At 34.5% G+C, this 27538-nt stretch overlaps 1 protein-coding gene across 1 annotated transcript in view; it reads right to left on the bottom strand.

Moving 5' to 3' along the window:
* LOC148271073 (uncharacterized) overlaps positions 1-25300 on the bottom strand; it is a gene marked incomplete at its 3' end in the record, with an annotated part of 40388 nt that extends 15088 nt beyond the window's left edge. Inside the window, exon 1 of the mRNA XM_088241873.1 lies at positions 22960-25300. Coding sequence (XP_088097999.1) covers positions 22960-25077 — 2118 coding nt within the window. The remainder of the gene's footprint in view (positions 1-22959) is intronic.
* Between the last annotated feature and the right edge of the window lie 2238 nt (positions 25301-27538).

The raw sequence follows: 27538 nt of genomic DNA, 5'->3' as shown, positions 1-27538 counted from the left end.
CAGGACGATTAGGGTCTTTGCATAGGATTGTTTCTACTGTTGGTATTAGGATAGTGGTTTTTGCGAGGGATTCAGTATTATGACGAGAAGTAATTTCGCCTAGGTTCGATAGGGATCATGTTAGGATCTGTATTAGGAGTTTTTTTTATTTTTTTATTAATAACAAATAAAAATACAATATTACAACTAAATACAATTTTTTACATTAATCAAATACATATATTTACATTAACGTTTCCCATTATGTAAAAGAAATAAACAATTCTTGTGTACATAATGGGGAGTGACATCTTACAATAGATTATTTTATTTTTATCAATAATGTTTTTAGAATAACATAAATAAATTACAAAAAAGATATAAACGATGTTTTCAATCAGTGTTACATAAAGAAGAATTATAGATGTAATTTTTTACTTCTTTCTTAAATATACTGTATTCCTGACTGTACTTTTTATTATCTTTGTTCATTTCATTAAAGAAAGTAGTAGTAGTATTTTGCCAGTAGTGTCTTGATAATTTGATGTTCCTCTGTGATTTGGTATAGATACGTATTGTTTCTCTTCTGTTGCTCGAGTACATGTCGTATGGGGCAAATTATTCCAATGTTTCCTATATGTATTTGGGTTTCGTGTCGTTGTTTGATTTGTTTGTATTACTACGTTCTTCTTTCTTTCCGAGGCGGGATCTGGAGCGTGCGGCCGCGGTCTCAATTTGGAACTAACACTGTATTCCTTCACTGTCATACTGGGAAATTAGAAAAAGGTGATTGTGCTGACCACGTGTATTTGATTGATCACAAATTCACAATACTGCAGTGAGGGGTACAATGAAAGCTTTTAAAGTTTCTTTGTTTTGTTATTTTCACGGTTTGATTGTAAGGAAATATTAAAACTTCGATTAATTAGTTTTTGAAAAATTGATAGTGATACGCGAAACTGAAGAAAGACACAAGTCTTTATGAACAGTTTCGGGAAAGGGGTGGATGCTTTCATTGTTCATTGAATGCCGGCATTCAGCTGAATGGCTAGGCTGTTCGATTAATGAATACTTAACAAAAAGTACACCAATCGCAGCATATCGATCAATTTTTTACATTAAGGTAAGGTGATTAGTCTTACGCTTCAGATACCAGTCCGACTATGAAATATTCTAGTGTGAAAACACCCTTTTAAATAAATATTTCATGTCAACCATGTTGGGAATCGAACCCGAGAACTCTTGCGTGGTAGGCAAACGCGCTGACCATTTCACCACGAGGCTGAAGTGAACTATGTTAATGTACGCGACCTAGAACAGGTGGTAATATCTTAATTCCCAGATTAAAAACAACTACAGCACAACATCATTATACTTACAGAGGAATATTTTTCTTTAATGAAATGATCAAAGATAATAAAAAGTACAGTCAGGAATATAATATATTTAAGAAAGAAGTGAAAAGTTACATTTATAATTCTTCTTTATGTAGCACTGATTAAAAACATTGTTTGTAATTTTTTTGTAATTTATATATTTTATTATAAAAATATTAATAATTAAAATAAACTATTGTAAGACGTCACTCCGCATTATGTACACAAGAATAGTTTATTTCTTTTACGTAATCGGAAACATTAATGTAAACATATGTACTATCAATATTGAAAGCATTAACTTTGTGGTCAAAACCGGTAAGACATAGAAAAGTCGGTAAGTGGTTATATACAAATATTTAATAACATTTAGTAAATATATGTATTTAATTGATGTAAAAAACTGTATTTATAGTCCTTAAAATGTAACATGATTAGAATGACAGTTGTCAGTAAAAGTGAAGACATAACTTTGTAGTAACGTCAAAGGAGTTATTTATATTGACACACGAAAAATCTTAATTTGTATCTGGCATGGTAATTTATTCTTTTTAAAATAATGCTTGACATATAGATCAACATAAATATATAAAATCAGCTTTAAAACTAAAAGAAAACTAAAATAAACCTAATTATTAACGACGTTCTTACAAGGTTACATCATTTTGCAAAAATGTTAGAGATGGTACAAATTGATCAATGTAAATTGATCGAATAAAAAAAATTATTCATTTGATGTTGTTCATGAAAAAAGTATAAATGTCTCACTTTTTTGGTGAATAATTGTGTTAAACACACTATAATAGGCTTGTTTTTGCGTTTTTTATATCAATTTTCGGAAACAGAGTTTCATGATTGCATTAAATAACTGATAAAATCGATTTGATCAGTGATCAGTAATTTCCCATCAATAATAAAATTAGTTTGACAGCTGTCATTCTAATAGTTTAATATTGTACTTTTATTTGTTATCTAAATAAAAAAAAAGAATATATTAATTTTAATTAATACGCGACTTATGCAATAAAACTCCAGGTAAGTCTACTTGTAAATATTAATTTAACAGGCATCACATCCGCAACATGAAAAACATTCACTACAGTTGAAAATTGGATATCTCTGTAAAGGAAAAATATGATTTTTTGTGTGTGGAATGGGTAATTAGTAATGAGCTATTGATTACGTGTGCAGATGAGAGATACACTCAACATTTATAAACAGACTCAATTTGTCTACTAACATCAAATATAATTTGGTTCATTTTCGTTGAAATACAGGATAAAATTGAGTCCACCATTTTAAATAAAACTGCACAAATAACGAACCGTGTCTTCCATTACAGAATGTTTTCTGTGATGTATCGATACGCCATTATTGGATCTAGTAATCTCCTTTCTAGTGTTGATGTTACAAGCGCCATTTGGAATCGGATTTGATTTTTGTAAATCTACGTAAGAAATACACATACATACTTATATTTTTAAAATTACAATATGTTAACGTAAGGAAAATAGGGATTACTCATACAATGGTGTAGTGAGAATTTTAAAATAAGAATTGGGATGAGGATTTTAAAAATGTTAACAACCTTTGAAAGTTAAAATGGAAATTGTTGTAAAAGAAATGTTCCTGCTTTAAATAATAATTTTGTTACAATCGAGGAATAATTCACCAACTACAAAACTGAATTTATAAAACGAGGGCATTCAAGTTTTAATTTTATTTTGATTATTATTTAATAGGCCACTTTACACATTGTGTAACATACACCATTCCGCCCATATTTGAACATCTATATTCCTTCAATTCTATCATCTGTTGATGTTTGTGAAGTTAAAGAGCTGAAACCTTTATTTATGCGGGTGAGATTCATCTAATTGAATTATTTCACCTACATACTATAATCTACTATCCTCTACTACATTCATCTCTGTAGTAATATGGTAATGTTAATAGCTCCCCGGGAGTTGAATCCAGTCCTTGTCTAAAATTTTGACAAACTCAAAATACTGTTGATAAATCCACCTGGTCCATGAAGAAGAATAGAACTTGAAAAAAAAAAATTCAGGCGTTGCCTAGTATGTAGGTGAAATAATTCAACTAGATGAATCTCACCCGCATAAATACAGGCTTCAGCTCTTTAACTTTGCGAACATCAACAGATTAAAAATTGATGGAATAAAGATGTTCAAATATGGGCAGAATGGTGAATGTTACAGTGTGTAAAGTGGCCACTTAAACCAGCCAGTGACAGGTCATAAGCCCTGTAGATGCCTAGAATTCTATATTACCTTCTCTAAAATGTACTTCATCACTGTTGTAATATGTTTGGTTTTGGTCAAAATATTATTTATGATTTTTTTTTGTATGTTTTTAAGAAACTTTGACGTACAATTTAATGCTCTAATTTTTACATCTGAAAATTTTTCAATTCCTATACTTCTTCATGGAGCAGGTGGACTTTATTTTTATGAATATCATGATAAGCCTCTATTTTACAGGTTTGTCAGGAGGTGGGAAGGAATTTATGATAAATACACCACATCCAGACCGGTTGGGTAAAAACCTTTCTTGGATTTTTATTTTACCTATACTTGCTAATGGCTCTGAATGATAGGTATTGAGTAAAAAAAGATGAGACGTCTAGAGAGACGTATTTGAAGAGTCATATTTGAAAGGAAAATACTAAGATATTCGGAGCTGTGCAGGAAAACCGAGTTTGGAGAATACAGTATAACGAAGAAGTCTACAATGCCTACAATGGACCCAACAAAGTGCAATTTATTGAAATAGGGAAGCGATGGGCAGGGCACGTAGAAATAATGAGGGACGAGAGAGTGCCCAAAGCCCCAAGGTAGATGTGGCATTGGTAGACCCAAACTCTAATGGCCGGATGGAGTGCGGCGGGACGTGGATGCTATTGGCATCATGGACTGGGGAGTGCATGCCAGGATAGAGGGAGATGGCGATGGATGTTGGAGGAGGCTAAGGCTCACAGCGGGCTGTAGAGCCAATTATCATGACGATGGCGGGAATTGAATCTGCGACGCCAGTTTCACCGTTGGCTGTCTAATCAATTTAAAATTGCAGTTGAAAATAATTGTGATTGCAAGTTAAAAATATTTTTAATTATAACGTCAAAAGATTTACCTTTAAATGGTCGATTGTCGGTTGTTGTTACGAGGCCAGCGACCAAACCACAACAGGCAACCATAACGCCGGCAGTCATAAACAACCAAAAGACGACGAGAAAAAACATCCATAGACAAAATGGATTAATCTGTGTCTCTGATGATGTTTGAATGTGGAATGCAGCAATGTGGATGAAAGTATGATAGTGGATATACAGTAAAACCCCTGTTTTACGTTTTTCAAGGGAGCAACAAAAAAAGTGTAAAACTGAGGAAATTAAAAATTTATGGAAAAAATTAAATTACATAAAAATATAATTATTGTACTAGACTTTACTAAATATACTGCAGAAAAAATTTAAGAACTGTCATAATTGGGGATTTTTCATATTTACCATGATTTAGTTGAAAATATTTTGATTTTTTTCAAGCGATAATACAAGGTGTTATTTTTTATTGAATTAAAAAAAAAAAAACTAGTTTAAATAATTTTAGGTACTCAACCTTAAAACGACGAAAATAAAAATTTGAATTTGCATAAAATGTGTACAACGATTTTTTCCCTAAATATAGGGAAATTTTATTTATATGGTATCACTTTTTTTAGTATGGCACCACAAAACTTCAACTGTCATTTACATCGCGGACAAACTGTTTTACACATTTATGAAAACTGTTTGAAATATCTTCTTTTCACATTATGTTTATAACTTCAAATAATATTTCTATTGCCAAATTTTTAAACTTTCTGCATCGTAATTTATTGATGTAAAGACTTTATTCTTCGTTAACATGCGTCAACTGCATGCCACTATTTCGTTAAATGTCAAAATTAGACACTTAAACAAAATAGTAAGTTACACTGCACCTACTTTGAGACAATAATTTACACATTTTTTTATTTACCTTGATTTTATTCGCCATTCACGCGGCGGCGCGCGGCTCGTTTTCTTTTGACAGATCGAATGAGTTAAAAAAAATTCAACGTAAAACCGGGGTTATGAAAAACGTAAATAACGTTAATTGGGGGAATATTTGAATGAGAATGTAAAGAAAAAAATGGGACCTAAATATTTCGGTGTAAAAAGCGGGTAAACGTAAAATTGAGGAACGTAAAAACGAGGTTTTAAAGACAACGAAACGTCGATTTTAGTTAGACATAATTAGTCCGACGTGCCGTTGTCTTTTATCGCACAGTATCGGGGAGAAATTTGCGAGAATGTGGCAGATAAACAATGATATATAATATACAAGTATATCCTCCATAGAATTAAGAATAGTCCAGAAACCGCATACGAGCATCAAACAGAAGGCGACGTAACTACTCATAAATGAGTAGGTTTACGTTTTGACCCATTAGTTTCTTTGTAGACGTCGCTCAGTACACAACTCCTGATTTGAATTCAACTATGCCGTGTTGTGTCTTTTTAAAGTGTAGAAATACTGCTAGGATCTTAAAGAAAAAGGATGGGATCACATTTCATTGTAATTAGCAAATGAATGTGTAAGTAACAAATACATTACTTAAAAATTGAATTATTTTTCCATTTGTCAGATTGTCGAAGAAGTCAAAATGGACATTTCGTTAGTGTTGCCAGGGTAGTAAATTTTGTTACCCTACTTTGCTCATCTAATGAGAGAACTAATGAAAATTGAACTTCGGATTAAACAACTCTGTTGTGGACTTGGTGTCTTTAAAACATCAAATATTATTTAAAATTATATAAAAATATCCGTTTTATGTAAAATAAAATTTGATTTATATTTTAAGTTCAAAGTTCATTAATTCAATTACTCTTATTAAATGATCTTTTACTTATCTAATCTGTTGTATCAATCAATATTACCGCGTGCACAATAAAATTTTAGAGAAATTAACAGATTGCTTTTTTTTTTAATCTTACATTTGTGTAATGATTATATTTTTTTCCCATCGTGCAACATTACGCGGCGACACCACGAATGCGCGCGGCGAAAGTGAGGCATAGTGGGGGAGTTATCGAACACAGTCCGATGTATTCAAATATGATTCTACGCTCCTTCAGGAGCTCAATCACAGATGGCTATCGACATGCTAAAAAACGTGCTAAGTATTTGAGCAATCACCACGAACAATCATGAACACGCTGAAGTTAAAGCGGTCGCGTTGCAAAACGCCATAGATAAGTTCCTGTGCGAGATTCAACCAATCCTCTTGAACTGACCGAAGTTGAATTTCGTTTTGCAACGCGACCGCTTTAACTTCAGCGTGTTCATGATTGTTCGTGGTGATCGCTCAAATACTTAGCACGTTTTTTAGCATGTCGATAGCCATCTGTGATTGAGCTCCAGGACTATTCTTAATTCTATGATATCCTCTTAAGTTTATTTGAATTGAAAAAAAATATACTTAAGACACCCATCCAATTGGGTGTTCATATTCTGACTATAACTTAAAAAAAACGTTCCAAATTCAGGCCAGATTAAGCCATAAACAATAACTATTATTTTTCATTACACATGTAAAGAATTAAATTTACAAAACTGTGATCACATTTTTCATTGTACTTTATTGAACATAAAACGGAATCTTTTTACCTTCATTTTAACAATGTGTGTGTGAATTATAGCAATGTTTACAAAATACATTTTTTCAAATGTCAAATAAATATTTATATAAATTGATCACAAACCGTGTAATGCCGACGCCACATAATGATTTATTCATAGACTCTATGGTTATAGTGCATATAATATCCTTTTTTTGCAATTAAATGCATTAAAAATGAAAATATTGCACAACACATTTTAGAAAACAAGATACAAAAACAACAGAATGCCGTTGAAGTTTTGAATACTGAACCGATAAAAATATTTAAAAAACATAATCCACATTTATTTACGATTCAGTTATGATTATTAGGATGCGTGTGATAAAAATAATAAATAAAATACGTGTCTTAAACTATTAAAAAAATGACAATAACGCCATAGTACGTTATGTTGACGTTTGAGTTTGAAAAGCCGCCATTATGAAACTGAAAATTAGGTGCTGCCATCTGAAGAAATTAATATTTAAAACTCGATCAGCCGGTAGGTACTCGAGACAAAATTCGCAATAAAAAGAATGAAAAATGTTTAGCGGATGACGTCGCGTCTTATGATGATGCACATTCGCGAATATACGAAATAATCAAACCCGACCGCCGAAACCGAGAAAGAAGAAGAAAGCTCGCTTGTTTATTGTCAGTTGGTTTGCAAAAAGCACGAGAGAGACGGATGCAGACGCGTCGACTGGAAAAAAAAAGCAGAGCAGTCGCGATTCTAGATCCGAGCATAGGGAAGCTTCAGACTGGTTTATTTTTACTCAGCATGAGCCGTTCCATAATTAGACCCAGTGCGGTCAAGACACGAGGAACATTGGGCGAAAGCGTCGGAATACCAGCGCACCGCCATTTTAGAAAGGGACGGAGAGAGTTTTGACGGTTACGTAAATGACCGCGTGGCGGTATGATTTGAAATTCGAAAATTGCAACGCGAGTAAAATAAATCAACAAAAAGGTACCTGTCCAACATCTTTGTGAGAAAATACAAAAAATAGATCCCCATATATTATAGTCTTCAAAGCGTAAATATTCATAAATATGTTATATTATTGTAGGACAAAATAATAAATTGTATTGATATTTGGGTCAGTTTAGTATACATAAACATGTACATTTGACGGGGCTATTTTCCAATACTCCATTTACTTGCCAAATAAATGGGTTTGTTTCAAAAGACCACGTTTTAAAAGTATTTTTTTAAGTTTTAAAGACACATACAATTGAAAGTTGGTCGTGTATCTAAAATAAAATATGAATTCCTAAAGAATTAAAAATTTTCATTACCATTGAGCATAAATTACATTTGCAAGGGTATACGACCTTTTATACCCTTTCAAATTATTGAATAAGATAGGTTGCTTTGAACCGTTAGTTTTATTAATTTTCGTGTCCCACATAGACAGATTAGACAAAAATTTGTTTCACAGTCGTCATCATCATCAAATCCTTATTCGCACATGGTGGTGCATAGTAATAATAATAATGACAATATTTGAGTTTGTCCAAATGTTTGTAGACAAATGACTGGATTTCACCCCCTCGGGAGTCATTAAGATTAACAAATTACAACAGGAATGGAGAATACCTTAAATAAGGGAATATGGAAGTCTTGGAAGACAGGGCTTGTGACCTGTTATTGGCTGGTTTAAGTGGCCAATTTATGTGAAATAATTCAGTCAGATGAATCTCTGAATCTCTTCACTACAATAAAGGTTTCAGCTCTTTAACTTCACTCAAATCAACAAATGGAAGAATTGAAGAAATATGGATGTTCAAACATAGGCAAAATGGTGAATGTTACACAGAGTGTAAAGTGGCCACTTAAACCAGCCAATGACAGGTCACAAGCCCTGTAAATGCCAAGACTTCCATATTCCCTTATTTAAAGTATTCTTCATCGCTGTTGTAATATGTTAATAATAATAATAATAAATTTTATTCCAGTAAAATGGCTAAAAAGAGCAGAGCCAATTCTACAATATAAAACAAAACGTATTTATTTTCACTGTAATATGGGCCCCTATGTACGATGTAAATACATAATATGAGCAATTTATTGCTAAAATTTTATTTGCTAGATAATAGTGAGTAAATTTTGCTAGATAACTTTTTACACACCGTATAGGTACTTTCTGGCAAGGTTAAAGATAATAATGAACATGTCCCTGTAGACGCTATTTGTACAATTTAAGAAAAATCTCGTTCAAGCAGGTACATCGATAAATATTTAAACAAAATTTCAATGTCACAATATTTAAATCCGAATTTTAATTTATGCGCGTTCACGACAAACTGGGGATTAAATCAGACTTTTTTTCGCAATCGACATCAAATGACCGCGAATGATGGAGCCATTTTGGAGAAGACTTTGTCAATGACGTACACTAATCATTATAGACGCGTTACTTCAAATACTAGTTACATTTTTTTTCATGACAACAGGCCGGAGGTTCAATTACAGCGGTGAATTACATAATACCTAAGATATTATGACAATTTGAAAAAAAAAGAGAGATAGCAAATCACGTTACAGATGCAATATTTCATGTAAAAAAAGTGATATACTCGTACATATTTATATATTTTTTTCCATTATAAACAAAGATTAATAATAACATAGTGTAACCTCACAGGGGATACCCGTGCCGAGGCCACTTAACAATATTAAAAATAAAAATTAATTTTACATGTGAGAATAAAAAATGTTCAGAAAGTTTTAAACACTGCGTATTTAAGTTTATAATTAATTTATGTACACCTATATTATTTATATTATAAAAAGTACAATAAAATAACAAAAACATAACATGAACTATACATTTGTGGAGCAGTTAATTCAATATTGGTTTGGGCGAATGAGACAATGCATTTTACTTCTACCCAGCTCCACTATCCATTTTTTATGGCCTTTTTAAACATTTTCTCATTTCTAATTATTTTAAAAGAATTTTTAGTGCCCCATCATTCATGAGTGTGATTTTTGTAAAAATCCTATACTTAAACTCATTAAAATAATTACAAAAAAATAAAATACTTAAAATTATTAAAATAACATTATATCAATTTATTAGTTAACACGAATTTTTTTTTGATAATGATCCTTAAGATAAAAATAACTTTATTTAATTTACTTTCATATTATTAGGAATTATCTATCCTTACCTTAGTTTTGTATAAATACATTGAACTCTTTAATAAATATACCAGTCTCGAAGATGTCGCGAAAGCGATGAAACCGGTCACTGGATATTCCAAATTTGTGGATTAAAGTATCACTCGTCTTTAATTTATAAAATATATTCTAGATTTAGAATAACCACGCACAGGCCATGCCTATGTGGGATTTTTTGTTTTTTAATTATTCATAAAACTTTCATATTCCCTTGTCTAAAATGCTCTCCATCCCTGTTGTAATTTGTAAATTTTAATGACTCCCTAGGGGGTTAAAATCCAGTATTTTGTCTACAAACATTTGGACAAACTCAAAATATTGTCATAAAACCAACTGGTCCGAGAAGTTTAAAAATTGGAAAATTGTTTTCCGGCGTTGCCTAGTATGTGAAATATTTCAATTAGTTGAATCTCTTCACAACAACAAAGGTTTCAGCTCTATAGCGTCACTAAAATCAACAGACGGAAGAATTGAATAAATACGTATGTTAAAACCTAGGCAAAATAGTGAATGTTACACAATGTGTAAAGTGGCCACTTAAACCAGTCAATGACAGGTTATAAGCTCTGTTAATGCTTAGACTTTCACATTCCTTTCTCTAAAATATTCTCCATCCCTGTCGTCAATTGTTATTATTATTGAAAACAATTTTATTCTGAATAATTTTAGGTTAGGCATAATCAGTCCGACATGCAGTCGTCTATTTCGCACAGTGTCGGGGAGGCAAAGGAAAATTGTCTGGCACTCGTAATTTTCTTAATATTTAAAATTACATATTCGTGTACATTTGAACAGCGTGAGCGAAGTGCGTCCCACGCCACGTAAATAGCCGAATTGCATGGATCAGAAATAAAAATATATAAAAATATTTTGGAAGGAGAGAGAATGGAAAATCGTATAGCTCTCGAGGACAAAATTAATGTTGAGGAGAAAGGTTTAGGACTGAATTTTCCTTAATGGGATTTGAGTTTAAAACTCCGTGAAGTTTTTCAAATGATTTGATGTGTAAATGGTTCAGCCGAATGAATCTCATCCACATAATTAAGGTTTCGGCCATAGAATTAAGAGTAGTCCAGAAAACGCATACGCACATCAAACAGAAGGCGACTAAACTACTCAGAAATGAGTAGGTTTACGTTATGACCCATTAGTTTCTTTGTAGACGTCGCGCGTCGCTCAGTACGCAACTCCTGATTTAAATTTAACTATGCCGTGTCGTGTTCTGCTCTTTAAAGTGCAGAAATACTGCTAGGATCTTAAAGAAACAGGATGGAATCATATTTCACGTGTTATTAGCAAATAAATGTGTATGTAGCAAATGCATTACTTAAAAATTGGATCATTTTTCCATCTGTCAGATTGTCAAATAAACAAAATGAACATTTCGTTAGAGTGGCCAGTGTAGTAAATTTGTTTACCCTCCTTTGCTTATCTAATGAGAGAACTAATGAAAATTGCACCTCGGATTAAGCAACTCTGTGGTGAACATTTGACCGACGTTATCTCTAAAACATCAAATATTATTTAACATGATATAAAAATATCTGTTTTATGTAAAATAAAATTGTTTTTTTTTTTTAAAGTTTAAAGTTTAAAGTTCAGTACTCTTATTAAATGAAACTTTACTTATCTACTCTGTTGTGTCAATCAATATTTCCGCTTGCACAATAAAATTTTAGAGAATTTTTTTTTTTACCTAACATTTGTGTTATAATTATATTTTTTTCCATCGTGCAACATTACGCGGCGACATCACGAATGCGCGCAGCAAAAGTGGGGCATAGTGGGGGGATTTATGGACACAGTCCGATGTATTCAAATATGATTCTACGCTCCTTCTGGACTATTCTTAATTCTATGGTTTCAGCTCTTTTACTTATAGTAAATAAATATTTTTGGTACAAAGTCAGTTGGAATTTGAAGACACTAAAGTGCCCAGTGGGTGAAATAATTCACCCAGATAAATCTCACCAACTTCAACCCGCATTCGGCGGCCTTCGTGGTGTAAGGGTTAAGACACCTGACTCACGCGCAGAAGGTTCCGGGTTCGACTCCCGGAGAGAACACACTTTGATCGAGTTGTGGTCCTGTGGCTGGTGTCTCGGACTCACGGACCAAAGGTCTGTGGTTCGAATCCCACTCTACCCCAACTTGATTCCATTTTCTAATAGTGAGTTATTTACAACTCGTTGAAAATGGCCCTCAAAATGAAATATTTGGGTAAATCATAAGAACGCAAATATTTCTTTTCTAAAAAAAAAAAAACACAAAAATCGGATGTGATTTTTCTCAACCCTGTGTGTTCGTACTTGTGATTCACCACTGTAATTGGGCCTCCTGGCCTGTTGTGATGCAAAAAAAAAGTTTTAGCTCTTTTACTTCACAAACGTCAACAGATGGAAGAATTTAGGAAATGTGGATATTTAAACAGAGGCAGAATGGTGAGTGTTACACAGTGTGTGAAGTGGCGACTAAAACCAGCCAATGACAGGTCAAAAGCCAAAGTCATAGTCATTGAATAGAAAGCAAAGGATTTGGCTGGGTATGCTGTGGTATTCGTAGTCCAAGTCTCACAGTATAGCATATAACGACGAGAGCGTCGTCCTGCAGTACATCAACACTGTTCCTACCATAGTTTTAGTGCTAACTAAATTATTTAAAAAACAGTCACAACCATAGAATTAAGAATAGTCCAGAAGGAGCGTAGAATCATATTTGAATGCATCGGACTGTGTCCAAAAATCCCCCCACTATGCCCCACTTTCACCGCGTGCATTCGTGAAGTCGCCACGTAATGTTGCCAGATGGGAAAAAATATAACCATAACACAAATTAAAGGTAAAAAAAAGCAATCTGTTAATTTCTCTCAAATTTAATTCTACACGCGGAAACATTGATTGACACAACAGAGTAGATAAGTAAAAGGTCATTTAATAAAGGTATTTGAATTCATGGACTTTGAACTTAAATTTTAAAAGAAAATTTTATTTTACATAAAACGGATATTTACGTTAAATAATATTTGATGTTTTAAAGATAACGTTGGTCAAATGTTCACCACAGAGTTGTTTAATCCAAGGTCCAATTTTCATTAGTTCTCTCATTAAATGGGCAAAGTAGGGTAAAAAAATTTACTACCCTGACAACACTAACGAAATGTCAATTTTGATTTCTTCGACAATTTGACTTACACATTAATTTGCTAATTACACATGAAATGTACTCCTATACTGTTTTTTTAAGATCCTAGCAGTATTTCTACACTTTAAAGGGACACAGCACGGCATAGTTGAATTCAAATTAGGAGTTGCGTACTGAGCGACGTCTACAAAGAAACTAATGAGTCAAAACTAAAAACTACTCATTTATGAGTAGTTTTGTCGCCTTTTGTTTGATGCTCGTATGCGGTTTCTGGACAATTCTTAATTCTATGGTCACAACATATGGAAAATAAACATGGATTGGTTTGTTAGAACTGCTTCCACAAGTCTACTAAAGTTTTTAACTTTAGTACGTGTGGACTTGTTAATACAATCCTGAACGACCGCCTCATAGGAATCAACAGACTTACGCAGTTCTTTTTTTTATAATTAGATAGCGCAGTGAATTTCACTTTAATTTTTAATATACAATAAAATAAATACAATTAGATACTTTTTTTTGACAAGACACCTGTGTTCTAATATTAGCACTTATTTATTCAACAATATTTTGGTTTGTCCAAATTTTTGTAGACAAGGACATATTTCAACTTCCCGGGGAGCTGTTAATATTAACATATAACAACAGAGATGACGAACATTTTAGAGAAGGTAATACAGAAGTCTAGGCATCTACAGGGCTTATGACCTGTCAATGGCTGGTTTAAGTGGCCACTTTACACACAGTGTAACATTCACCATTCTGCCCATATTTGAACATCTATATCCCTTCAATTATTTCATCTGTTGATGTTTTGAAGTTAAAGAGCTGAAACCTTTATTTATGCGGGTGAAATTCATCTAATTTAATTATTTCACCTACGTACTAGGCAACGCCTGAAAATGTTATTTTTTAAATTTATATACTTCTGCCTAGACTTCTGAATTACCTTCTCTAAAATGTTCTTCATCTCTGTTGTAATATGTTGACTTATTAATTATTTTTTTGATATCTATCGTATTCTCCCAGTAGCCTTTGTTGAGATTTTAAATAAAATGTAAACCCACACACAAGCCACGCCTTTGTAGGATTTTTTGTTTACGTAATGGTGTATTTGCAACTTACGTCTACCTGTTGTAACATGCAAACAAAAAACTAAAATAAATTAAAATAAAAACTATTTTGTAATACTCCAGTGAAACATTTAACGATATCTAAAATTCTGTTTTGAATTACTTTGGAAGAGCAAACAATTCTGAACAAAACTTTATGGTTTTCACAAAGATGTACTTGTATCATGATGCGAATCATATTACTATAACGCGTGGGGCCTTACCTATTACATTTAATTATACCAGGTTTAGATTAAGAAAAAACTATACCCGGTTTAACTATTTATAACCGATAAAAAAAAGCTTACTTATAAAAATATTTATTACCTAGAATAACAATTCACAGGTTATTTCATGCTTAATTTTTTTAAATAGTCAACACTGATATGTGCGCGTGCGCAGTAACTTTTATAACTACACAAACAAACGTCAAAGTCAAATCGAGACTACTGTCAGTGAAGTCGAGAATGGGGAAAAAAGGTGAAAAAGAAATCAAAATTAGGAAGAAGAGGAGAAATTAAAAACGAATTCTATAGTTTATTTGAGTTTCTTTTTTAACACAATCAATTAAAACACATACAAACATATAACATTTCAGATATTATTAAAACAAATCATTTAAAATCACTTGAATCACATTAAGAAGGTCGAAGGACTTGGAAATGGTTTAAAATTGAAAAAAAAAACTGATAAACTATCCATTTTGATTACCGAAAAATATGACTTTTGATAGATCGCGTGCTTATTCCAGCTTCAAACTGAGTTTAACTCTATTTATTTATTTATTTATGCTTTATTAAGTTAGTTCATAACATTTTAACAACTAATATAAACTTTTAATAATATTACAATTTTTTTATCAAAATTTCTCAATTACATATTTTTTCAAATTAATTTTAAATATTTCAATTTTATCTATTTCTTTTATTTCTTCCGGTAACTCATTGTACAGCTTCAATCCCTTGTACAATGAGTTTTGAGATTCTGTTTTTTTCCTCATTGGTAATCTTATCTTTTTTTTACCCCTTGTTTCATATGTATGACATTGTTGGTTAAATTTTATCATTGTTTTTATTTTATTCATCCCCTTAATTATTTTATGTATAAAAATTGCCACATTATATTTAATTTGTTGCTTTACTGTGAGCAAGCCAATTTCTTTGTGCATTCTTTCTACATTAGAATATATATATATATTTTTAGTATAATCCTCATTGCCTTATTTTGAAGAATTTGTATATTTTGAATTTCTCCTTCATTACATAAAAAAATAATGAAAGAACAGTAATTTATGTGTGGACATATTATTGTTTTATATATAAGAATACTACTTTTTAAATCTTTTTTAATACTACATTTCGTAATCTTCCCATAAATGATTTTTTTTTTGAATTTTTTTTGTTACATATTGAGTGTGTTTTTTAAAATTTAAATATCTATCCAAGTAAACCCCGAGATACTTTATTTCGTCCACATAATTTATATTCATATTATCTATGCTAGGTTTATAAGTGATACATTTTGCTATACCATCGTTATTCTACCACTATTCTCAAGCTTATTTTTATACCCGATTTATAAGTAAGGCTCATAGTCAAATTAATGTTCAAATCCTTTTTTTATTTAATTTTTTGGACCGTATAATTTTAAAACCCTGCAAAACGAGGTTTCGGTGCATATAGATATTTGTTGTAAGGAAAGTGAATGGAAGAGCGTATTAAGCTCTAAGAGATGGGACGTGGTCCCATGCGTAGTGTCTTGGGCACTGAATCAAGAGGGCCGAGGTTCGAACCCCGCGTTACTAAAACTTGTTTGCCATTTTCAAACACGGTCAATTACGACTTTAAAAAAATGGTCCAATATTTAAATACTTCGTTATATCATAAAAATAAGTATTGTATTTGCATTCTTAAGTACAAAACCAATTTTTATGAAAAGTTCAAGTTTTCAAGTTCTTATTTTTTATTATTAACATATTACAACATAGATGAAGAACTTTAATAGAAGGTAATATAGAAGTCTAGGCATCTACAGGGCTTATGACCTGTCAATGGCTGGTTTAAGTGGCCACTTTACACACTGTGTAACATTCACCATTCTGCCCATACTTGAATATCTATATTCCTTCAATTCTTTCATCTGTCGATGTTGGTGAAGTTAAAGAGCTCAAAACCTTAATTATTAATGCGGGTGAGATTCATCTTTAATAATGATGAATATAGATGTTCAAATATGGGCAGAATGGTGAATGTTACACAGTGCGTAAAGTGGCCACTTAAACCAGCCATTGACAGGCCATAAGCCCTGTAGATGCCTAGACTTCTATATTAACTTCTCTTAAATGTTCATCTCTGTTGTAATATGTTAATATAAACAGCTCCCCAGGGAGTTTAATCTAGTCCTTGTCTACAAAAATTTGAACAAACTCAAAATATTGTTGATAAATCCACCTGGTCCATGAAGAAGTATAGAAATTGAAAAATTAACATTTTCAGGCGTTGCCTAGTATGTAGGTGAAATAATTCAATTAGATGAATCTCACCCGCATAAATAAAGGTTTCAGCTATTTAACTTCACAAACATCAACAGATGAAAGAATTGAAGGAATATAAACGTTCAAATATGGGCAGAATGGTGAATGTTACACATGTAAAGTGGCCACTTAAACCAGCCATTGACAGGTCATATGCCCCGTAGATGCCTAGACTTCTATATTACCTTCTCTTTAATGTTCTTCATCTCTGTTGTAATATTAACAAATTACAACAGGGATGGAGAATACCTTAAATAAGGGAATATGGAAGTCTAGGCATTTACAGGGCTTATGACTTATTATGTAATATGTTAATATAAACAGCTCCCCAGGGAGTTGAATCCAGTCCTTGTCTACAAAAATTTTGACAAACTTAAAATATTGTTGATAAATCTAATATTATTACTATATTAATTTTAAGTGGGCAGCTTAAAGCTGAAATGCTTAAATCTATTTTGATGAAAGTTGGCAGTTGGCGCACTAACTTTACCCAAACAACTCTAGTCCATTTTTGGACGCATTGAGACTACACATTGAGATCAGCTCTTGTGGCAGCTTATTCCAACCATCAACAACCCCATTGCTCAGGAAATGCTTCCGCGGATTAAGATTAAATCTCGTTTTCTCCAGCCTGTGACTTTGGCCTCGAAGACGAGCATCCTGTTTACCAGTGGCGAATGGTGATTTTATTTACAGGTAAGCTATAAAAAAATATCATATATTTGTACCTACATAGGAGGTACATAATATAATGCAAGTAACATATACTATAAATTGATATTTTTCTGTGTTTTAAATCAACTCAAACGATGTAACTTCGTGATATATTATATTATATAGATATATTTTCAATTAAACAATAAATAAACAAAAAAATAAACACTATGAATTCAGTCGATATTAGGTATTCAATTGAAATGTCAACTGGCCGCATTGTTCTAGTAATTAACAGTGCTAAAAACGGCCGCGTGGAGCGCTATATGTCCCGCAATATAACGCATGAAAGTAATTATGGTCTTAGGTCAAAAGTACCATCTCAAAGGAAAATAGTCTTTAAGAAATAATGTTTGAAATACTGTTTTCCAAATAAAGAATCTTCAAATAATTAGTGTTATCTGCAAGTTTAATCTAGGAGAAAAAACCCGCACTGGGATTAAGACATTCAAAATATAGTATACTTATTTGTATGAAAAAATAAGCTGGAAAAATCGGCTAGTTTCTTGGCTCACCACAGGCGCTGGGCGCGCTTTATTAATATTTATATTTGTATTAGGATAAAAATAAGACGGTGGAAAGGATTTAAAATAAATATTAATTATTTATTTGTTTTTCTGTAAATAAAGTTACAATAAAACATTATTATGGTTAGTCAAATATAATGGTGAGCTGCGCATAATCGCTTCTTTACACGGTTCGCCCCTGCTGTTTACGCTTCAACGTTTGTTCTTTTCGTGTTTTCATATTATTTTTTTGCACCGCAACAAGCCAGGAGGCCTAATTACAGTGGTTGATTAGAGCACGAACACCCAGGCTTGAGAAAAATCACACTGTTTTTTTTGTGTTGCCACCGGGAATCGAACCCGGAGCCGCCCGAGGATGAATCACCACAACAGGGGGCAAATTATAAAATAAATAAAATAAAATATAATTTTGTCAATTTTCTGAGTTATATGATACAGTTTTGATCCTTTCTGGCTTGAATGTCATGCGGAATGTGTAATATACATATTTTAGGGAAAACTATTCATTGGCCTGGCTTGACTCCAGATTTTGGTCCAGAAATTAAAAGTGGTATAAAGATGAATCGACTCATTGTCCGAATCGCACAGCGGAGCGAACCCGAGGAATGATCGTCATTTAACCCTTTATAGGAAAAGACACCTAGAATAAAATGGTACACTATGCTCTATTTTTTATAAATTTATTGATATCATTCTAACTTTGCTAGAATTCCACTCGTCCATGCGCTTTGTAGCTGCACGATGATTGGTTATCTAGCTTTCATATACCAACTTAAAAATACCTAAATTTTATAAATGGGGTCTAGAATTCCAATCGTCTATGCGCTTAGTAGCTGCAAGACGTGTTGTAATCTTACTCCTTTTTATTATTCATATTATTTTTATTTTTTTTAGTATCATTAATACACTAAATTTATTCGTCAATTTTTAAAATGTGTAAATGGGGGCTAAATTTCTAACTGTTTATGCGCTCTGTAGCTGCAAGACGTCCTGTAATCTAGCTCCTATCTGTTATAATTTTTTATTGATCTTAATTGAAAACGAGGAACTAGAATCCCAACCGTTCATGCGCTCTGTAGCTGCAAGACGTACTGGGATATTTATTAATTGTACAGCGCCCTTGAGGTGATTTTCACAAAAATGGCGCTATATAAATTATCCAACTATATAACAATATATATATAAATATTCCACCAGAATTGAGGTATTTATTTTCTAACGTTTCGTATTAATAACAAATCTTATGTCGCAAGAGTATCGTAATAACGTATACTGGTAGATCATCTTTTTTAATTGAAATAGGTTTATTGTATTGTTTTTCGTTTTGTATTTATTTTTATTTAAGAAGGAAAACATGAACAGAAAATATAAAATGAAAAAGAATGAAACCCACCAAACCGCGAAACCGGCTTGTCAGCATGTTTCTTATTTTTCCTTTACAAAGAAAAACGTTAGAAAAATTATATCAATTTAAAAAGTAATATAAACATTAATTAGAACTAAAAGCATACGTATTTCTTACACAAAAAATAAATAGCTGACTGTTAACCTTAAATAATTATCAGTAAAAAGCTTTCTTACACATTGGTCATTTAATTATTTTTTTCTTAAAAGTTTTGTCAACATTTTCTTTTAAGATTAACATATTACAACAGCGATGAAGAACATTTTAAAGAAGGTAATATAGAAGTCAAGGCATCTACAGAGCTTATGACCTGTCATTGGCTGGTTTAAGTGGCCACTTTACACACTGTGTAACATTCACCATTCTACCCATATTTGAACATCTATATTGCTTCAATTCTTTCATCTATTGATTTTTGTGAAGTTAAAGAGCTGAAACCTTTATTTATGCGGGTGAGATTCATCTAATTTAATTATTTCACCAAGGAAAATAGTCCTTAAGAAATAATGTTTGAAATACTGTTTTCCAAACATCAACATAGGAAAGAATTGAAGGAATATAGATGTTAAAATATGGGCAGAATGGTGAATGTTACACAGTGTGTAAAGTGGCCACTTAAACCAGCCAATGACAGGTCATAAGCCCTGTAGATGCCTCGACTTCTATATTATCTTCTCTTAAATGTTCTTCATATCTGTTGTAATATGTTAATGTTAACAGCTCCTCAGGGAGCTGTATCCAGTCCTTGTCTACAAAAATTTGGACAAACTCAAAACATTGTTGATAAATCCACCTGGTCCATGTAGAAGTATAGAAATTGAAAAAATAAAATTTTCAAGCGTTGCCTAGTATGTAGGTGAAATAATTAAATTAGATGAATCTCACCCGAATAAATAAAGGTTTCAGCTCTTTAACTTCACAAACATCAACAGATGAAAGAATTGAAGAAATATAGATGTTCAAATATGGGCAGAATGGTAAATGTTACACAGCGTGTAAAGTGGCCACTTAAACCAGCCATTGACAGGTCATAAGCCCTGTAGATGCCTCGACTTCTATATTATCTTCTCTTAAATGTTCTTCATCTCTGTTGTAATATGTTAATATAAAAGAAAGGTTTGTGCTTAAGTATTTTCAACGATTTTTAAAAAAAATGATTATTGAAGGCATAATTATTTAACCGAGAATCAAAGGAAAAACTATTATCTACAATTCATTAAAACATTTTTTTCTCAAACGGGAACAGGGTGAACGGTGCACTACAATCTACTTTGGCAAACAAATGTTTATCGCAGGAGGCTAAACTAGCAGTTCACAACGGACTTCTAGTTCCAACTCTAATGTATGGGAGCGAAGTATGGAATTGGAAAAATAATGATGAAAGTAGGTTGAATGCTGTCGAAATGCGATCCCTCAGGCGAATGTGTGGTAAAACGATGTATGATAGGTGCACAAATGTCGAGATCCGTGAAGTGTGTAAGGATGAGACATGCATTATTGACAGAATAGAGAAAGGGGTGATGCGTTGGTTTGGACATGTAGAGCGAATGGACAGCGAAAGAACGGCTAAAAGGATCTACGATGCAAATGTTGATGGATGCAGAAAACGAGAAAGACCGAGAAAGACATGGCACGATCAAGTCCATCAAATACTTGAAGATGGACATGTCAAAAGTAGGAATAATCGGCGTGCGTGCATAAGAAGATGTATGCATGTAGAGAAAGCGAGGTCTGTATGCCAAGATAGAGTGTTATGGCGTTCTATCCTCTCTGCCTGCCCCTACGGGGAAACGGCGTGATGGTTTGTTGTTGTTGTATATTTTCTCAAATTTGTCTCTTCTCCTTTATGAGTATAAATGTAACGTTTTTAATTTCACGAGCTACAAAGCTGCGACGCGACTAGCAAAGCTACGACGAGCTACAGAGTTGTCGCCAACCCTAAAACGGCTTCCATATGTGGAGAGAGTGGAAACTCTCGGTCTCACAACGCTGCGGGAACGGCGAGAAAGGGGTGACCCGACAGAGACATGCAAGATACTCAACAGTCACTACAGCTGCCCAAATTCGGATCCCATTTTCAAGCTTAAACAAGATGCTCGTTTTCGAGGCCACAGTCACAGGCTGGAGAAAAAGAGATTCAATCTAAATTCACGAAAGCGTTTCCTGAGCAATAGGGGTGTTGATGGTTGGAATAAGCTGCCACAAGAGCTGATCTCAATGTGTAGTCTCAATGGGTTCAAAAATGGACTAGATTTGTTTGGGAAAAGTTTAAGTGTGTCAACAACTAACTTTCGTTTAAATAGATTTAAGCATATCAGCTTTAAGCTGTTCGCTTAAAATTAATAATAATAAGTTTAATAATGAAGTTTGTATCAGAAATACAAGTAATACAAAATAGAGCTATAAGAAACATATACGGTATACCAATGGAAACGCATGTCAAAGACATTTACAAACTTACTGACATTCTCCCATTTTTGGTCATAGCGTGTTATGAGATTGCAAAAACGGTGCTTCAAGGTGTAAATAAAGACTCTCTCACTAATATTGGCTATACCTTCAATCGTGACGTCCACCAGTATAATACGCGACTGAGTCGAAATATTCACGTACCTGGATCACGCGCGACAAGGTATGGTCTAAGGTCTCTGCTGTACCTAGCTTGTAGTGAGTACAACAGGCTACCAGAGTCCAATAGAACGCCAAAAAATCACTATTCATTAAAAAAAATACTACTTGAGGAAGTACGTGGAAGGTGAAATTTAGTTTTAAGTTCTTCTTTTTCCTCGGATATTTCTTTCTTACAATGTGCAAATATTTAATTTTAATTTTTATTATGGATTGTTTAAATTTCTTTGTATTATATATTTGCTTGCTATCTTATTTCAGTTTTATGTACATATTATTACCATACCTTTATGTAAATATTATTCTGTCCCAAAATGAGTTTGTTGTGACTCCTGGGAGTACAAAAAAATTAAAAATTGTATGATTTAATAAATATAGTTACGTAAAATTTCTGCCTATAAGCGCTTCAAGTGAGGCAGATAAACCAGTAAAGCAGAAGTATATTTTTTATTAAATCGATTTAATTAAACATAACGAGTATTAGAGAAAGTGTAATGTGTACCTACAGTTTAAACATTGTGATAAATAAACAACCCAAGTGCAAATCAAAAAGGATATCAAACGCCTGGGAAACTACTAGCAACAAACCAAAAATCAAAACTGTTAAAAATATTATTCACGATAAAACTCAAATGAATGAATGAATGAAAACTTACATTAGAATTCTGCTGGTACAGCGCCGAAGTTGACTCTCCATTCGCTTCTAGGATCTTTTTGGCTGATAGAGATGGTTCCATTATTCCTCGTTCGTCTTTCTTGGTCCTTTCGAAGTCGGATTCGTCTTCGGCGTACCCGTTGACCATTTTCGCGTAACCGTTTTGATGCTTCGTCGGAATTTTTACATTTTTATCTTCAAGTTCACCATTTTGTCGGGATTTGATTTTGGAGTAGATGAAGTCTGGCTCGTCAGTTCCGTTCTGGGTCGCTTTGGCAACTTCTTTTTCGGTTTCTTCTACTTTCCTAAGCAAGTGGGAGTTCTCGTGCTCGAATGTCTTATTCTCGAAGCCTTGCTCTCCGTCGACGTTGTCGTCTTTAAATTCCACGAACAGCCTTGTATCGCTCTCGGAATTAGGCTCGGAGTCGATGTAGCGCAGTTTCGTCCCATCGAACTCGTCGGCCGATAACAAGCTTCCGATACCCTTATTGGGGTACTTCGGGCTGTCGGTGACGTTCGCCTCCCTAGGAGCGTCGACATTATTTTGGGTAGAACTCGAGACTGGAGTAGAAACTTGAATGTATGAAGCGAAGTCTGAGGTATGGTTGGAGGGAATTTTCTTCGACAGACTTTCATTTTCGGCTTTTTCATTAGCTTTGCTATTGTGAACAATCGAACTGCCGATTTCTATGCTTAAAATATTCTTCGGCTCGACGTTTTTCTCGTGTTTGGCCGAAGCGCCAGATACACCGTTGACATCGCCATTTCCAACGTAAACGGTAGTCGATTTCTCCAAGATTCTACCCATCGCGTTGTTGGCGTTCAGTTGATTTTTAACAGCATTTATAGGCAATCTGTCCGCGCTCGTCTTCCCCGCGACGTAAATAGTGGAGACGTCACTCCCCGGCTCGGCGGTTTGCTTGGACGCGTATCCCGAGTCCTGCGAGCCCTTGGAATCGGAGCTGTAGCCGGATGAGCTCGGGGAGAGGAACTCCCAGCGGAGGCTGCCGGTAGCTCCGTTGACGTACTTGTCGGCGGAGAAAGGCTTGTGGACGGGCACCGGCTTGTCGTCGAGCAAGGAAGAAACGCTGTTGTTAAGCCTCACTTGGCTGTAAATATTGTCGCTCGAGAGAGCGGTTTTGTACAAACCGGAGGGTTCCCGGGTCCGGTGGCGAGCGGCCGCGGTCTTGGGGTCGAACTTCCGCAGGATCTCGGCCACGGACAGCTGCAGGTCGTTGCCGTTGTCGTCGGTGGAGGCGTCGCGGTACCCGTCCAGCAGCAGGTGCGCCGGCTTCCGGTCGGCCCAGGACGGCTGCGCCCGCGCGCGGGGGACGAGGCCGCGCGCCGCCGCCAGCTCGCCGCTCCGCAGGCTCCGCCTCTGCGCACAGTCAACATCGCGCTTTACTGGCTCGTTAGTCACGCGGTCTGGGTTAGCGGCACACTCAGGCGGGGGGGCACACGGTTTGGCTACTAGGGTGCTGTTAGTGCGGCGTTTGATAGCGGGACGGGAGGTTGTGTTAGTTTTGGGCTTTACCTCATCCTCGCTCGGTCGAGCGCTGATCCTGCGGGGCAGCGGCAGGCGCGCCGCGTCTCCGGACAGCAGCTTGGAGCGGTTGGCGTCGCCGTTGGGGCCGCTCACCGCCGTGGACAGCCTCTGAGCTAGCGGGACGTAGAAATTCGGCGAGTATTTTTTGTACATCTCGGAGGAGGTCAAGCCCGCGAGGGCGCGCGGGGCGTTCTCGCTGCGGGAGGAGCGCGCCGAGTCGCTGCGGGCGACGGACGTGTCCCGCGAGCGGGACGCCAGGCGGGAGTCGCACGAGACGGCGGAGTCGGACTCGGCCACGCTGGGCGCGCGCGAGTAGCGGCCGTACTCGCTGGAGTAGGAGCTCTTCCTCTCGCGGAGCGCGTCGCCATCGTACGACAGCTGGCTGCGGTACTCGGACACGGAGCTCGAGTAGCCGGAGCGGTGGGCGTTGCGCGGGGTGACGTAGGAGCCGCTGGCGGAGCTGTAGTAGGGCCTGTCGAGGGAGGAGGAGCTGTTGTGACTCGACCTGTAGGAGCCGGTGGACAGGGAGGTGCTGGAGGTAGTGGAGAACCGACTTTGCGAAACTACGGGCATTTTGGGAACGATACTTTTAACTTCTTTAAACTATAACGACAGCCTCTCGAAGGAGAAATGTGACAAGGCAAAACTTCGGTAGGTTACTTTTATTAGCTAATAATTAATATCTATTCGAGTATAATATAAAAATATACTTTTTTGAGTCTATTTATTTAAGAAAGGGACCCGTTTCACTCTATACATTCTCATTTGCCTGAATTGCCGCCCGGAGTGGTCCTGAACACACTGCATGTCATCTGCAACAAGAGAATAATCAAGTTAGTTATTGGATATTCAGCACGTTCTCGCGATATTCACACGACTAAATTACCCCCTAATACTAATCACACAGCTTGCACAAGAAATTCTTTGTTATCACCTAAGTAATAAGCCATTAATCAGTACTAAGATTTCACGGTGTACGGAACTGTAACCACAATCACAACAAATCGCTTTGAAATATTTAATACAAATAAGCCAGTATAAAGTCATTACGATGCACATTTCAATTAATTAGAGCAGTGTTTTTTAACCTGTGAGTCGCGACCCACACATTTTTTATTGATTAAAATAAAAAACTTTAATATACGTATAATTTACATACATAAGCGTTCAATAATGAAAGTCAACTAAACAAAAGACTCGGACAACCTTTACAAAAGATGATAAAAATATTATTATTAACAATAGAATATACTAAACAAATACATACAGATAAATCAATAGGTTAACGTAATGAGAATGTTCAGTGATTTAAAAAAAAATATTTGTTAACAGACTATTCAGCTTCTTCTACAGGTAAAATCACTAAAATGTTTTTCCCAATGCTGGCTGATGCAGCAAACTTCCGTCATCATCACCAAAGTACTTTCGAAACGACCCAAATTTTTATCGGACACGGAGCTATGAGAAGTTATCTGTATAGGTTTAAATGAAGGAATGATGACTATTGTCCATGCGATGATATTTCTTCACAGAGTATCGAACATCTGTTATTTCAGTGCCCATTTTTCAGTTTGCACCGCCATAATCTTGAAGCAGAATGCAGAAAGGATGGAATATCCTTAATAGATATCCACACTGTAGTTAAAAGTAGTTATCACGCGCCATTGTTCTTGGACTTTGCAACAATGGTGATTGGACTCATAAAGGTAATAAACCAACATCAGTGATCGAACATCCCATTTCCAAGACAAACAAAAACTATTTTTTCAGAGTACCTTAGCCTTGTACATGACACGTAAGGCTACTAAATACAAGGGTCCAAATATATATATTTTTTAAAATGTTAAAAAAACCGGACTATTCAACTAAGCAAAGAAAAATTCTTATTTATATTTACTTATTTAAAATATATATATGTACTTTCGCCTTATTGTATTTATTTATTAAAAAATTGTAACTCGTTAAAAATGTTAGTTAAATAAAAAAAATAAACGAAAAATTAAAAATGTATCATGTTACCAGCGATCCGATTTTTTAAATTTGCGATTTTTAAATTATCCCGCCTATGACGTCACAAGTTCTAGTCGGAGAATTCTGATGATTGGTGAGTTGGCTTCCCTGAAAGAGGAAATCTATCACAAAAACTACCATCGCTTTAAAAAAAAATGCGTTCTTATAGTTTACGCAAATATTTCAATTTTGGAGGCATTTTCAACGAATTGTAAATACAACAATGTTTGAGTATGTCCAAATGTTTGCAGACTGGCTGGATTTCCTCCCTAGGGAGTTGTTCATATTGAAATTTATTTCAAAAGAGAGGAAAAACATTTTTGAGAAGGGAATATGGAAGTCTAGGCATTTACAGCAAACATGGGCAGAATGGTGAATGTTACGCAGTGTGTAAAGTGGCCACTTAAACCAGCCAATGACAGGTCATAAGCCCTGTAAATTCCTAGACTTCCATATTCCCTTCTCAAAAATGTTTTGCCTCTCTGTTGAAATAAATTTAAATATGATCAACTCCCTAGGGAGGAAATCCAGCCAGTCTGCAAGCATTTGGACATAATCAAACATTGTTAGTTTAAAGCAGATCAGATTTATTTAAATAATTTTTATATATTTTTTTCGTACGTTTTCGAGAAATTTAGTGATATAATTAAATAAAACAAATACCATATACAACTTTCTAAAACAAGACAAGGACAATCAAGACTAATGAACCAGGGACTGAAATTATACAATAAACTACCAGACAAAACTAAACAAAAGACTCAGACAAACTTTACAAAAGATGTAAAAAATATTATTTTTAACAACAGAGTATAAATGAAAAATGTATATATTATTTTATGTAAAATGAATGTTATAATCCGTAAGGGTTTATAAATAAATTTTCAAATAAAAAAAAAAAGCTATATTTTTTATCGCGTGTAAAAAAAACGTTTTTTATCCTCAATGTCCCGTAGCACTAAACTTCCTCGTTAAAAAGCTTTAATACCACTGACCTAGAGGAACTAAATACATAGCTCATCGG

Source organism: Micrasema longulum, unplaced genomic scaffold, assembly GCF_059751315.1.
Source record: "Micrasema longulum isolate JH-2025_06_02 unplaced genomic scaffold, ASM5975131v1 h1tg003131l, whole genome shotgun sequence".
Lineage (NCBI taxonomy): Eukaryota > Metazoa > Arthropoda > Insecta > Trichoptera > Brachycentridae > Micrasema > Micrasema longulum.
Note: the sequence above shows the minus strand (reverse complement) of the source record. Positions and strands in the feature narration are given on the sequence as shown.